Source organism: Staurois parvus, unplaced genomic scaffold (assembly GCF_062004578.1).
Source record: "Staurois parvus isolate SC_StPar_1 unplaced genomic scaffold, SC_StPar_1.0 ptg000568l, whole genome shotgun sequence".
In the NCBI taxonomy this organism is placed as follows: Eukaryota; Metazoa; Chordata; class Amphibia; order Anura; family Ranidae; genus Staurois; species Staurois parvus.
In genome coordinates, this window is record NW_028318364.1 from 55,801 (window position 1) to 70,780 (window position 14,980).

Sequence of the window (14,980 nt, forward strand, 5' to 3'; positions counted from 1 at the left end):
AAAAGGTCTCACATTTTTAGTGAGCACAGATTTAGCAACACTGGTAACATTTTGATGCTGATTATCATGCTTGGGGTATTGCACATGTGAGCTTTGTTGTTTGATATTTTCTGCACATAACATTTTTTGTATATGATTTTATTTACTGTGACAATATGGTGGGTTTTGTAGCTAAGACTATCACAGTCAACATTATAATGTGTGTTTATTAGTAGAGATGAGCGAATTATTCAAAAATTCGATTCGGCTGATTCGCCGAATTTGCGGGAGAAATTCGATTCGATGCGAATTTATTCGCTGCAAATTTAACTTATTAAAAGGGTTTCTAGGCTTCAGAGAGCCTTTATATTAGTGCAGAACACTGTACCTTTAATTTAAATGCCCTTGGAGTCTGCTGGGGAAGAGAAATAATACTGTCAGTCAGTATGACATGCAGATGAGTGCCGTCGATCTTAGAATCACCGCACACTTCACTCATTTGGGCAGTCACGGGGCACGAAGAAGACGAAGAAGAAGAAGACGAAGAAGAAGAAGACGAAGAAGAAGACGAAGACGAATGAAAAGAAGAATGAAAAGAAGAAGAAGAATGAAAAGAAGAAGAAGAAGAAGAAGTAGAATGAAAAGAAGAAGAAGAAGAAGAAGAATGAAAAGAAGAAGAAGAATGAAAAGAAGAAGAAGAAGAAGAAGAAGAATGAAAAGAATGAGAAGAAGAATGAAAAGAAGAATGAGAAGAAGAATGAAAAGAAGAGAGAGAAGAAGAATGAAAAGAAGAATGAAAAGAAGAAGAAGAATGAAAAGAAGAAGAATGAAAAGAAGAAGAATGAAAAGAAGAAGAAGAATGAAAAGAATAAGAAGAATGAAAAGAAGAAGAATAAGAAGAATGAAAAGAAGAAGAATAAGAATGAAAAGAAGAAGAAGAAGAAGAAGAAGGAAAAGAAGAATGAAAAGAAGAAGAAGAATGAAAAGAAGAATGAGAAGAAGAATGAGAAGAAGAATGAAAAGAAGAATGAGAAGAAGAATGAGAAGAAGAATGAAAAGAAGAATGAGAAGAAGAATGAAAAGAAGAATGAGAAGAAGAATGAAAAGAAGAATGAAAAGAAGAAGAAGGAAAAGAAGAAGGAAAAGAAGAAGAAGGAAAAGAAGGAAAAGAAGAATGAAAAGAAGGAAAAGAAGAATGAAAAGAAGAAGAAGAAGAAGAATGAAAAGAAGAAGAAGAATGAAAAGAAGAAGAAGAATGAAAAGAAGAAGAAGAAGAAGAAGAAGAAGAATGAAAAGAAGAATGAAAAGAAGAATGAAGAGAAGAAGAATGAAAAGAAGAATGAAAAGAAGAAGGAAAAGAAGAAGGAAAAGAAGAAGGAAAAGAAGAAGGAAAAGAAGAAGGAAAAGAAGAAGGAAAAGAAGAAGAAGAATGAAAAGAAGAAGAATGAAAAGAAGAAGAATGAAAAGAAGAAGAATGAAAAGAATGAAAAGAAGAAGAAGAAGAATGAAAAGAAGAAGAAGAAGAATGAAAAGAAGAAGAATGAAAAGAAGAAGAATGAAAAGAAGAATGAAAAAAAGAATGAAAAGAATGAAAAGAAGAATGAAAAGAAGAAGAATGAAAAGAAGAATAAGAATGAAAAGAAGAATGAAAAGAAGAAGAAGAAGAAGAATGAAAAGAAGAATGAGAAGAAGAATGAAAAGAAGAAGAAGAATGAGAAGAAGAATGAAAAGAAGAATGAGAAGAAGAATGAAAAGAAGAATGAGAAGAAGAGAGAGAAGAAGAATGCAAAGAAGAGAGAGAAGAAGAATGAAAAGAATGAAAAGAAGAAGAAGAAGAATGAAAAGAAGAAGAAGAAGAATGAAAAGAAGAAGAAGAAGAAGAAGAAGAAGAATGAAAAGAAGAAGAATAAGAAGGAAAAGAAGAATGAAAAGAAGAATGAGAAGAAGAATGAAAAGAAGAATGAAAAGAAGAATGAAAAGAAGAATGAAAAGAAGAATGAAAAGAAGAATGAGAAGAAGAATGAAAAGAAGAATGAAAAGAAGAATGAGAAGAAGAATGAAAAGAAGAATGAGAAGAAGAATGAAAAGAAGAATGAAAAGAATGAAAAGAAGAAGAAGAATGAAAAGAAGAAGGAAAAGAAGGAAAAGAAGAATGAAAAGAAGAAGAAGAAGAAGAATGAAAAGAAGAAGAAGAAGAAGAATGAAAAGAAGAAGAAGAAGAAGAAGAATGAAAAGAAGAAGAAGAAGAATGAAAAGAAGAATGAGAAGAATGAAAAGAAGAATGAGAAGAATGAAAAGAAGAATGAAAAGAAGAAGGAGAAGAATGAAAAGAAGAAGGAGAAGAATGAAAAGAAGAAGGAGAAGAATGAAAAGAAGAAGAAGAAGAATGAAAAGAAGAATGAAAAGAAGAAGAAGAAGAATGAAAAGAAGAAGAAGAAGAAGAATGAGAAGAAGAATGAAAAGAAGAATGAAAAGAAGAAGAAGAAGAATGAAAAGAAGAAGGAAAAGAAGAAGGAAAAGAAGAATGAAAAGAAGAATGAAAAGAAGAAGAATGAAAAGAAGAATGAAAAGAAGAAGAAGAAGAATGAAAAGAAGAAGAAGAATGAAAAGAAGAATGAAAAGAAGAAGAAGAAGAATGAAAAGAAGAAGAATGAGAAGAATGAAAAGAAGAATGAGAAGAAGAATGAAAAGAAGAATGAAAAGAAGAATGAAAAGAAGAATGAAAAGAAGAAGAAGAATGAAAAGAAGAAGAAGAATGAAAAGAAGAATGAAAAGAAGAAGAAGAAGAAGAATGAAAAGAAGAATGAGAAGAAGAATGAAAAGAAGAATGAAAAGAAGAAGAAGAAGAATGAAAAGAAGAAGAAGAAGAATGAAAAGAAGAATGAAAAGAAGAAGAAGAAGAATGAAAAGAAGAAGAAGAAGAATGAAAAGAAGAATGAAAAGAAGAAGAAGAAGAATGAAAAGAAGAAGAAGAAGAATGAAAAGAAGAATGAAAAGAAGAAGAAGAAGAATGAAAAGAAGAAGAATGAAAAGAAGAAGAAGAAGAATGAAAAGAAGAAGAAGAATGAAAAGAAGAAGAATGAAAAGAAGAAGAATGAAAAGAAGAAGAATGAAAAGAAGAAGAAGAAGAATGAAAAGAAGAATGAAAAGAAGAAGAAGAATGAAAAGAAGAATGAAAAGAAGAAGAAGAATGAAAAGAAGAATGAAAAGAAGAAGAAGAAGAATGAAAAGAAGAAGAATGAAAAGAAGAAGAAGAATGAAAAGAAGAAGAAGAATGAAAAGAAGAAGAATGAAAAGAAGAAGAATGAAAAGAAGAAGAAGAAGAATGAAAAGAAGAAGAATGAAAAGAAGAAGAATGAAAAGAAGAAGAAGAATGAAAAGAAGAAGAATTCCAGTACAGCAAAAAGTGTATCTGCAGAGAGCTCCGCTATTTCTGACAGTTCTCTGACAGTTCCTTCACATTTACAGCGGTTGAAACATTGTATCTATTTATTTCCGAATAAAAACATCTGTATCCTAAATGGAAACAAATAGATACAATGTTTCAACCGCTGTAAATGTGAAGGAACTGTCAGAGAACTGTCAGAAATAGCGGAGCTCTCTGCAGTGACAATTTTGGCCGGCTGATCGGGAAAAATTCGATTCGTGCATCCGAAGTTTGCTAAAATTCGGATTCGGTGCGAATCGAATTTTTCCTAATATTCGAAACGAATTCCACTTCGCCAAGTTCGATTCGCTCATCTCTATTTATTAGTATGGATCATATAGATCAATTTCACTCTTTCATAATAGCACAGCATTTACTTTATATTTATCTTATGTTTATTACTCATTAAAAGACACTGTTGACCAGGGATTATCAACTGGAGAAGCGATCACACAAAAATTCAGTGGGCCCTGGGGTGCTTCACAACACATGTACACATATGGAAAAGCTTTGCTCAGTTAAATTGTATTGCTGCCTCCTTTATGGCATAGACAGTTTACTTTTAGACAATCATATGTTTTCAGGGTCATGCCACTCCTGAGGCCAATAGAGGCTGCCACCTAAGGACATGCTTTTGGAAGCATGGTGGGGGGGGGGCTTCTGAGGTTGGAGTGTACATAATGGTCACCCCCTCCTCAGTGCATGTTCAACCCTGTGTGTGTTCAGCCCCCAGGCCACACAGCATCATTGGTTGTTCAGACAGCCAGCAAAAACACTTGGCCCTAAATGTCACAAAAAAAAAAATTACCATAAATGATGTGTAAGATGCAGGCAGCAAAGATGGTCATCTCATCTCCACCTCTGCCATGGCCCTGGATGTCACGAATAACAAGAATAATGACCACATAATGATTTTTACCTGGCAGCTCTCGGTCTTTAAATGGATCCTCTGTGTCAGTAATTTTCCACTTTGCATCACTTTCACACGCTGGAGTTTCATATCTGCATTGAAATGAATTACAACAAAATATCAGATGTTATGCCCTGTTCGTCTTTTGCTGTAGAAGCTGAAAGATTATTTACCGTGTAGATGTTCCCGGTAAAGGGCGCCCTGTATCTACTAGAACACACCAGCAATAGCCGGTGGATTGATGACACTGTACTGGCTTGTATAGTCCTCCTGGAGCACACTCTGGAATCACAATGCCTTCTCGTGGATTTTCTCTTGCCTCTTCCAGAGCGCTTTGTCTCTCCTGGTCACAGGAGTTCACTTTCTCTGTGAAAAAGTAGCACACAAGTTTATGAGCAACTAACAGGCATTTTTAAAGGACTAGTAATAATGCTGAACCCGATATTGTTTTAGAGCTGATTCACACATGTGCGGTACTAATTGATACAATAGTTGTTCAGCGGTTCATGTCAGGTTTATATCAGGTTCAGGACAGGATTAGCTCAGGATCTTATTCTGTTCACACATATGCAGTTTAGAAATGGTTCCCATAGAACTCAATAGCCTGTAATCCACCCCTGAACGTGAAGGCACTACTCAGAAATCGTACAGGACTCTTTTTCAAACTGCACTGAATCCGCGCTGATTCCGCACCACCAGTGCGCCGGACTTACTGTATGTGAACAGACACCATAGGAAGCATTGTTTTTTCACATGTTATATGGATTGGATGTGGTTCAAACTGCATCCAATGTGCATTTATGTGAACTGGCACTTAATATGTTCGAATACGTATTTATATGTTATTGATATGGGCATATGCTCTCATATATACCTATACCTTTGACTCTTGCACAGTAGTCCCATGGATGACTACCTACAAGTGTCACTTTGTGATTCAGGATAAATCATCTTTAGCCTAAACAAGGTTGCATGCTGCATATAATGTTGATTATTTCTAGTTCTGTGCCAAGGCTATTATTTCTGTATCTGTTTATTTTAAAAATAATGGGCCTCTACGGAGACTGAGGAAAGAAACAAAATGTGTTGACCCAGAGAAAGGGAAAACAAAAATACTTTTCACAAAGATGAGCCCTGTTATTTTCTCAATGAAGAATACAGAACCCCCTTCAGCAACCCTGACACTGGGCTCTCTGATTACTCCCACAAGTGAAGACTAGTATTGTGGCCATTTGTTTAAATATAATTGAGCTCTATGAGTTCTGCCATATCTGCTGAGCTAAAAGGAGGGTCCTGGAAGGAAGAACCCCCTCTGGGTTCCTAATAGATGAATTGTAAACATGGGTCAACTATAGTTTGAAATGAAAAACCTCTTTCACGAGGTTCTTGAATGTGTTCTGACTTCATGTATGCCACTAGAGCACTCAGCAAGACACTTCTGGGAGATTCTCAGTGAACTCTACAAAGAACACCAGTTCAGATATGCTCTCTGCCAATAATGTACCTAGATGAGATTACATACCTCCTACAAATCGACTTCTTCTCTATGTGGGAGGTAAGTGCTGTCCACTACAGCAGGCCAGAGCAAGGCTGCAAATACTTTTCTAGCTTACAGCATTACAGCTCATGCCAATGTCTCTCTGTGTCCATGCACACTGGCTTAAAAAACACCAGTGCTCTTGGCATAAAAAAAAATACCAATTTTGAGTGTGTTTTTGTACTAGCATTTAGGAGTGTTTTTTTCTGCCAGAAAAATGCTCTCAAAAACGCAAAACAGTTTTTTTCTGCCTCTAAATGTTGAGCTGAAAAAAAGGCATCTAGACTACCTAACGTGCATGGGCACATAGGATAATACTAGTTGCTTCTACAGGCAAAACGCTAAACTCCTCTAGGAGCAGTGATTTTTTGAAGCCCGTGTGCATGGAGCCTTATACCACTCCATTCGAGTAAGTGTTAATACACGGAAAACACTTCAATCAACGGTAAACACAAGGCAAAGGAGTACATATTAGGTACAATTCAAATGTACAATAGCCCTTAGTATATTGATTATGTTCATAGCGAGCTAAATGAATACACCTGCATTTTGTTTGGACTGAGCAAGGCCCCCACTCTGTTATCTTAGACAGTTAACATCACATAGGCTATTGGACTGACTAGGTGTCATCCCACTGAATGAACTATGCATAGTGTGCACTGAAACCAGCAGGGTATGTCCCAGAATAGCTGCACCATATCTTACGTGATTATAGGACATTTTGCTCAACATCATGTCTATGCCTTTTCTTTTGGTATACAGGCAGCTCTATAGCCCAGCGAGGTTTTGGCTGCATGACAGCGTAGTATAGCCCCAAAAAGCCTTGTCTTGGCCCTAGCCAATAAACTGACTGCCAATCCAAGTCTTGGCATCATTATTGTAACTGGAGAAAGCTTCTGCAGCTCAGACAGAATGAATTAGTTATTAGACCAAGGGAACATATTCACAGTGACATGTCCCCTCTTATCCATAAAAGGAGAATGCAGGTGAGTTATGAGAGGACAAGGTTGCTTGGATAGAGTCCAGATGGAGTTTCAGCCAACTTACACACATTACTCAAATGGTATGGCAGTACGGCATACTTGTGTTCTATACAATCAGTATATTTAGTTATAACAGCGCAGGTCTATTCATACTAAAACACAACCCTCACTATGCAAAGAACACTACGGAGCTGCCCAGAAAGCAGGGACTGTAAAAATATTTTTGTGTTTTTCCCTTTATCTAATGCAAATATGAACATTGCTATAAAATGTTCTTGTAAAAGAGGTTTGCTTTGTCCATATGAAGTTGATAGCTGTTTTAATGGCAAAGCTTAGCATTGTGTTTTGTTTGCCATTTTTGAGATTACAAATTTTAGGATAATATTGCCTATATTTTCAGAATCTTGTACTGCAGACAATGAAAATGCCTGCTGAGCACAATCTAAATCCTCTAAGCACAAAAGAGTAGCGGGCGAACAGCCTTTGTATATAAAATCTGCGGTCCACATTTCTGCCTGGAATGGACTGCAAAAATGGAAATCCAATATTTGATTGGGACTCTTCCAGCAAGTAGTAAAATGGAGGAGTATCTTCCTCCTGAAGCTTTGTAACAGTCAATATTCAAAGGGTATTTAAAAGCAATGGTGACAATACCTAAAGGGGACTTCCAGAAAATCCTCTTAGATGTTGTCAGCTCTGCTGATTTAGTATGTTTTGCAAACACAGGATTAACAGGGAAGTATGCATACTACCTTTGCTCATCAGCACCTAAAGCATGCATAAAGCTATTGAATAAAAAGAAGTATTCAGGTCAAGAACTCTTACTTCACAGGTCACAAACTTGTTTTCAAAAAGTTAGACAGACAGGTAACTTGCATTTTTCAGAAGGAAGTTATCGATGGCAGCCTACATATTTATCTTAAGAAAGGTGATCTTTAAATATGAGTAGTTCCAATGAGCTCAACGTCTTCAAAAAATGTCATGATTTTGACAAACGTTTGTAATAAAAATGTGTCTTTTTTTATGAAAATCTCATCTGGATTTTGAATTTTATACTGCCAGGTCATCCGTAAACACTTGGTTCTTTTTTGGAATGATTTGTAGTTCCAATGAGCTCCCACCAATCTATATGCCACTATTGCCAGACTGTTGGACTAGGACGGCACCTAAAATTCAATGACTGAACAGTTTACCAATAAAGATATGTTTATGTACATTGTTCAGTTTTAATTGATCCAACAGCTAAGTAGAGGACGCATGAGCCTAGGTTGGACCAGGGTTTTGGGTGGCGCAGAAGAATAACTGTGAATTCCATGTCACTAAAATGAATGCAAAATATTATAGAAGAAATTTTACAATTTTACCAAAATTCATATTGTCTCAAAACATCAGGGGATGTCAAGGACATTTGGGGAAGTGGGTATTATTATAGTTTGGGTACCCAGAAAACAGAATCCTTCTGTACAGCAGTTTTTGTATAAATGAATAGTGCATTCTTATTTTGTTCGAAAAAAGGGGAAGGGCAAAAGCTGTGCAGTGTATTCACAAGGACATCATGATTCACATGTGCCTAGGGCAATATGAATTCAGTTTCAAACACAAATAAGGCCATATAACATTTATCATGGAGGACCCACAGTACACAGTTATCCAGTCAACAGCACAGGATTGCCCTACATCATGAAGAACCACAGCTGGCTTTGCTCCAAAAGGCTCCAATACTAAGCAGCAGTATAACTCAAACATGGAGGGGGAAGATTTACAAAAACTGTGTGCAAAATTTGGTGCGGCTCTGCAGAGAAACTAATCAACTTCCAGGTTTTATTGTCAAAGCTTAACTAAAGTTATAGGCTGATTGGCTATGCAGGAGATTCTGAGTGCTCCAGTTTTAGTAAATCTCCCCCATGGAGTCTAAACAAGAAGTATGGGCAGTGGACCTGAAGAGTATAAAACATTGCAGACAGACAAAGGAGTATTTTAGGGACCTGCCCAAGCCTTTCCCTCAATAGATTAAACAAAAAGGGTTGCACTTCTTGTGCACAGCTGCAGACAGGGACCAGTCATAGAGAACAGGGGCTGCCTGTGTCACGTATGTGCTGTAGTGAAGACAGAGACTACCATTGTTGTTGCCAGCCACTGCTCTATGCATGAACCAAATGTTACTATAGGAAATGAAGCTAGCCCTGGGAAAGTCTAGGCAATGTCAATTGTTAGATATAACATCTAATTCTATTATTTTATTGTAACAAATACCTGGGATATATAATTTTTAATTAAAAAAAGTCACACCAATATAACAAGGTGGTAGTTTTTAGGTACCAGTGCACAATACATTATTCTGGGAGGACAGTACCCTACCATCACCTCTTCCTTTGGCTTTCACATCTCACCACACAATAATCTTTGACAAAGGTGGATTGTGGAGACAATGCATACAGTATTGTATAACAGTGAAGTAATCTGCTAATATGCGAATTACAGTTACCCTGTTAATGGAAGCTTTGGTGCATGGTACTGAAGTTATTATGTAAGGACTTTTAAAAAAAACACACGATTAAATCACATGGAGTATGGTTATTATTATACAGGATTTATATTGCGCCAACAGTTTGCTCAGCGCTTTACAAAATAAAGGGAGACAATACAGCAACAATACAGTTCAATACAAGAGGGTTAGGAGAGCCCTGCTCCTTGGAGCTTACAATATAAGAGATATGGTTGGACTAATTAATAATACTTGGTAGATTTTAATGATTTTGTGGCCACCCCAGTTATTCCCCGAGGCAGTACTGATCCACTAGTTGCACATCTCCTAGGCAGATGTCGTCTATGTGTGTGTTTTTAAACATGGCTGGCTTTTCTTTGATGTTATACTGTAAATTGTGCACACCCTGTTGATCACCTGAGAAGGTGACCAACATAGTCCACAAAAAGCTTCATAAATATTCCCCACAGAGGATCTTTGACCACTTCTGTATACATTTGAAGTATATGATATTACGTAGGAGGGATGAAGAGATTGGCAGGATGAAATAATATATTTGGTAACATGTCCAACATTGTTGTGCCTCTATTAATAATGTTTAAAAAAACTAATATTATAATTTTTTTTAATTTGTATGACCTACGTATTGTGTAAAGGTATCCAAAAAGTCCCACATTGTTATATTGGTGTTGAAAATATTGTAAGGAATGTGGGTACCCTCTCTATAAGGGTCTAATACGATCCTGTTTTTTTTTTCTTGTAAATAGTTATAAAAAAATCAATTTTTTCCCTTAAAATGTAATGGTTTTCACTGGAGTTCTACTTTAAAGGGATGATTCATAAACTTTGGAGAAAAAAAAGTTGGAATTGTTGCCAATGGTATCCAATCTGATTGCACCTTTCTTTTTAGGATTTAACAAGAATTCAGATTGGTGCACTGGGTAACAACTCTCTTTTTGTGTTCTACAGTTTTCATGAATTAGTTCCTTTATATGAAGAACCAGGGGTTCAATTAGAAAATATCCACTGGTAATTTGTGTCATGTCTTTCTAAAGTTTACAATCTAAAAGAACAATAAAGTTTAATTACCCAAGCAAGTGCCTGACTGAGTTGACTGTTGGAGCTGGTAACCTCTGAGTCAACTCACATATTCTGTCTACCCACAATAAATCACCATTTATAGACAATGATTCTAGTTTTCTTTTCTAATTTTATCCAAGCGAACATCAACATGGTTTATTAGTCTCTGAATAACTAACTGGACACTGACAAACACAATAAACAAAAGGTACATGTTGTCTCAAAGAACGAATCCTGACCAAGAGACCATGAAATTTGAACTTTACTGCTGTTCCTTAAATAAAAAAGCATGTTTAGGCCATATTACCGTAAACCTCCTTGAAAGCAATAATGTTTTTGAGCAAAGAGTTTCAAGTCCTTTCTGGAAAGTTCTTGACGGATACAACTTGCTATGGCTGGTTCAACTAAAAACTGTTGGCTCTAGCTTTCCTATTGGCTCCATGCATGTTACGCATCACAGTTGAAGGGGCTAATATGTTTATCCCTAGTTGGTGAAGTGAAGTCATCCATGAATAGAGGTTTAACTAAACCTGTAGACAGCGTGTCACTTCTTGAAATATACTAGACTGGGATCCTAAAGGAAATGCTGTAGGGAAGTTATCAGAGTGGACCAACCCAGCTGTGGTGAGATGGTCCTCTCTCCACATGCCAATCCAGAAGAGTGTAAAGACACTGCAATGTTTTTGTAAGGTTGAGTATACTGCTTCTTTATCTTTTATCCTTGCCCGTGTTCCAATTATTAACTGGTGCAATGACTGCTGCCCCAGTTTTCCTGTGTCAGCGTGACTTCCTTTCTTGCAGCATCCTATGGAGTCTCCCTTGCATGCAGGGACTGGAGTTGTCTCTCTCTACACTGTGTGCATCAATAGAAGCACATGCCCCTGTAGACTAGGATCAAGGCACCCCATAGACTAGGATCTCCCCTCTCCAAGCTAACAGACTGTCTGGAGACTACACTGTCCACTGTCACCTCTTACCTGTAAAGATGTTCATGGAAGCAGCACCAGAAGAGCAGGAGCTAGCAGCATTGGGAAAGTTGTAAACTGCAAATTCTTGGATAAAAATGTTAAATAGTTTATTGGGGAATGTTTACTGTATTGTACACAGAGTGCTAGGCCCCTTTCAGATGGGGCTGATCCATCAGCTGATCCAGCTTGCTCAGCGGAGGGTCTCTTTCTGCAGAGCGGACACAGATTTCAAAGGGACGGTCGGATAGAAATGGACTGCCTGTCCGTTTCCACCTGATTGTCATCTGATCCAATCAACTGGACGGATGAGAAACCCATCCCCATCCATCTGTTTTTGCCGTACAGAATCGGATGCCAGTGGGTGTCAGTGGACTATTGTCCACCTAAAAAATGGACAGGCGGACCCCATCAATCCCCTCGTGTGAAAGGGGCCTTAAGCTTAAAAATAAAGGGTTTACTACTACTTAAAGTTTACCAATAAAGAAAATGACATTTTTACAGTTAATCATTGTGTATGGTTTGGTGAATTTAGGCTCAAATTGTAAAGGATGCTAGATGCATGGATTGCTGATGATGAAAGATTTCAAGACAGGTAAGAAGGATGATGACAAGATTGCGTTCTTCTAAGTAGCTACTAGAATCCAATGTCTACAGAAGAGCTCACGTCAGAAAAATCTTTAGTCTGGCAATCTCTGTACTATAGATCACTATGCTTCCTTGGAAGTGAAGATTCAGCCAAAACTTTTTTTCTTCATTGTTTTGGGTACTACGATGAAAGGCTAGAACCACTTCCAGTTTCCAATTTCCCAAGAGCAGAAAGCAACAGGAAAAATACAACTTTGGAGTAGTTGCTAAAACAGAAGGTGAGGGGAAATTTTCAAACAGCCAAAGGTTGACATTCGGCTCTTTTTGTGTATATTTATTTTCACTTACTTTGGTTTCTTTGGGATAGGAAATATGGTGACAGCTTTTAAGCCCTTCACATTCTGTCCAAAGCTGGTAGTTTATAAACTGGAACTTCATCCAAAACTTTCTATCAATTTATGATATAACCCTGGTCCTACTGATTTATCATCATCAGTGGGTCATACAAATTTGGCATACCGGTATGCGTATTTTTACAATTGTTGTTTGTATTAGTTGCTGACCAAATTAGCCCTCGACATGTTTATGGTTGTCTGTATGACTCTAGTAAAGACCGTAGACTATAAGCTCTTTTGGCGGCAAACACCGGTCTGTGTCTGTAACACTGATGCAATAAAAATTAAAAATATCAACAAACAAGCATCTGTAGTTTCAGCTGATGATCTAATGGCTGACACAGAGCTCTACCGCAGCTGCCACCACCACAGACTACTAATCTTTGGTGGTACAAGTTTAATCTGTTAAAGAATTATGATTCATTCAACAGGTCCTCTTTACTCCCAATGCAGTGAACAGACCAAGTTAGAAATGTTAACATTACAGCACGAACTATGAAAAAAAAAAATCTGAGCAAACACATGTAATAGATTAGGTCATTCCTTGCTGTATGAACAGTTTATATGAGCGCTCAGTTTTTACCTGGCAACTGGCCGCAAGACAGTCAAGAGACAGACTGACAGGCTGAAAGCTGTAAATAAATAAGCCTAGTTTTTTCTCCTTCACTTCACTGAGCGTCGGGTGTTTACAAGTGACCCTCACAGATGTGACCTATGCCACTGCTAAGGTATCACGGCACACATTGCAATATATTATTACAGCATTGCAAAAACTTTCCATGGCATTCATAAATAGTAGTTGAAAGCGTTATTAAAATGTGGCGTTTTAGTGTCTGGAAGCCGGAGAACATAACCCTTGTAGAGCTGAAGGGAAGCTTCTGAGACTCAGTATTTAAAAGGTTTAGGTTAAAATCTTGGAAGGCTTATAAACACAAGTGTATGAGTTATAGTTTCAAAATGTTCTCATGAGCCTTTAAACAAATGCTTTGCAACTCAGGTTTTACAGATGTGTATATAAATATATATATAACACACTGTGTGCCTAATCCTCTATAGAGCCATGAAGTACATTCGGCACAGATAAACTCTGTTAGCACTGTATTACTCACAGCAGACCTTTCTCTTAAGACAAATGCTTGTGTGACTGAGTTTTTTGTAATGGTATAACTCGGGGATTACTACATGATGAGAAATGACTTAATGCTCACAGCAATCTGTTAGATGTGCTTAGGACTTCAATTTATATATGAAAACAGATTATATTCAGGTGGGTCTGATTAAACATGACCGTCTCAATTATCGCCCAATGGCAGAATCATGGTGGTCAGCTACATATGGGCCCCTTATGGCTGGATGAAACAATGACCCCCTACAGCCTCCTCCATGGGCCTCTTTTTAGAAGTGTTATGTGGAGTCTTCCCATGCACATTAGTTTGGCTGTCTAATCAGGATTCTTTTGCCCAAAAATATTTAGTAAAAAAATACACAAATTTAGTATATTAATCCCAATAAGAAGAAGCAAAGTACTTGCACACATAAGACAGCCTTAGGAGCCCAACCCAGAGTTCATCTTGCCCACTCCTGCCTATGTCTAATCACTGGATTACATTGATGTTGTCGTCATTAGGGTGTCAGCAAGATCTGCCCAGTAATAGCTTGTGCCTCCACAATTATGGTAGAATACTTGCAGGCTCAGAATGCTGGAGAATTGATGGCAAAGTGGGCCTAGGCAAAATATTTTGGCGCCTGTTTCTTCTTTCCTCCATCTTTGCATACAGAGTTGGCCTTGCTCTATAGGACGGCAGCCACTAACCACGCCAGTATACAGAGAATTTTTATGGACTTTATTTACTTACCACTTGTGTGCTTATGGAACTTGCCATGGTTCCTTGCTAATTCATGTTGAACTAAATTATTTACCTTATATGACATGTTCCTAATTTCCTAAAATCCCCCCCCTCCCACACTCCTTTTACTGATTTGTGGAGTATCTATGCGCTGAGCACCAGATCTTCCTCTCCTAGGCAAAACATCAGCTGTAGAGTGCCTACTGTAAATGCTATATCCATACCTCCAAACTTTCTGAGATAGGAATGAGGGACACCTATATGCAAAAGTATGTATTCATAGGACATACCACCTGCCATGCCCCCTCAAAAGGAGCATTAATACGGAAAACATTATTGGTTAAACCCACAAGTGCTTATTTAAATACACTGTTCCTTTTTATTGGCTTTTGAGATGTACAAATGCGACAATTTAGAAATTGAATGAAAGGTTTAACACTGTAAAACCCTTTTTGATAGATAAATAGTGAATTTTTAATTTTTAATATAGGCATATACATCAGACCAAAATGAGGGACAAATGAGGGGGAAAGAGGGACGGGGACTTTGTTCGAAGGGACAGTCCCTCGAAATCCAGGACAGTTGGGAGCTACGTATATAATTTATAATAGACTTGGTGTGCACTGTATGAAATTTGGTAGCCTGAGTCTAGGCCCACTTTGCAGGTACCTGATGTACATGCACAATGAAGTCAAAGTAGACAGCATGATAACTTTTTTAAACACAGCTCCCACCAAAAAAAGCTGAAGTTACAAAATGCAATTCACTCATTGTTTCTTTCAGA

At 37.3% G+C, this 14,980-nt stretch overlaps 1 protein-coding gene across 11 annotated transcripts in view; it reads right to left on the minus strand.

Annotated features, from left to right (window-relative positions):
• Positions 1 to 14,980, minus strand: part of SMOC1 (SPARC related modular calcium binding 1) — a 316,356-nt gene that overhangs the window by 44,385 nt on the left and 256,991 nt on the right. For all 11 annotated transcript variants that reach the window (XM_089691648.1, XM_089691649.1, XM_089691653.1 and 8 more), the window contains 2 exons: positions 4,490 to 4,682; positions 4,326 to 4,408 (listed from right to left, as the gene is read on the minus strand). In XM_089691648.1, coding sequence (XP_089547774.1) covers positions 4,326 to 4,408; positions 4,490 to 4,682 — 276 coding nt within the window. The remainder of the gene's footprint in view (positions 1 to 4,325; positions 4,409 to 4,489; positions 4,683 to 14,980) is intronic.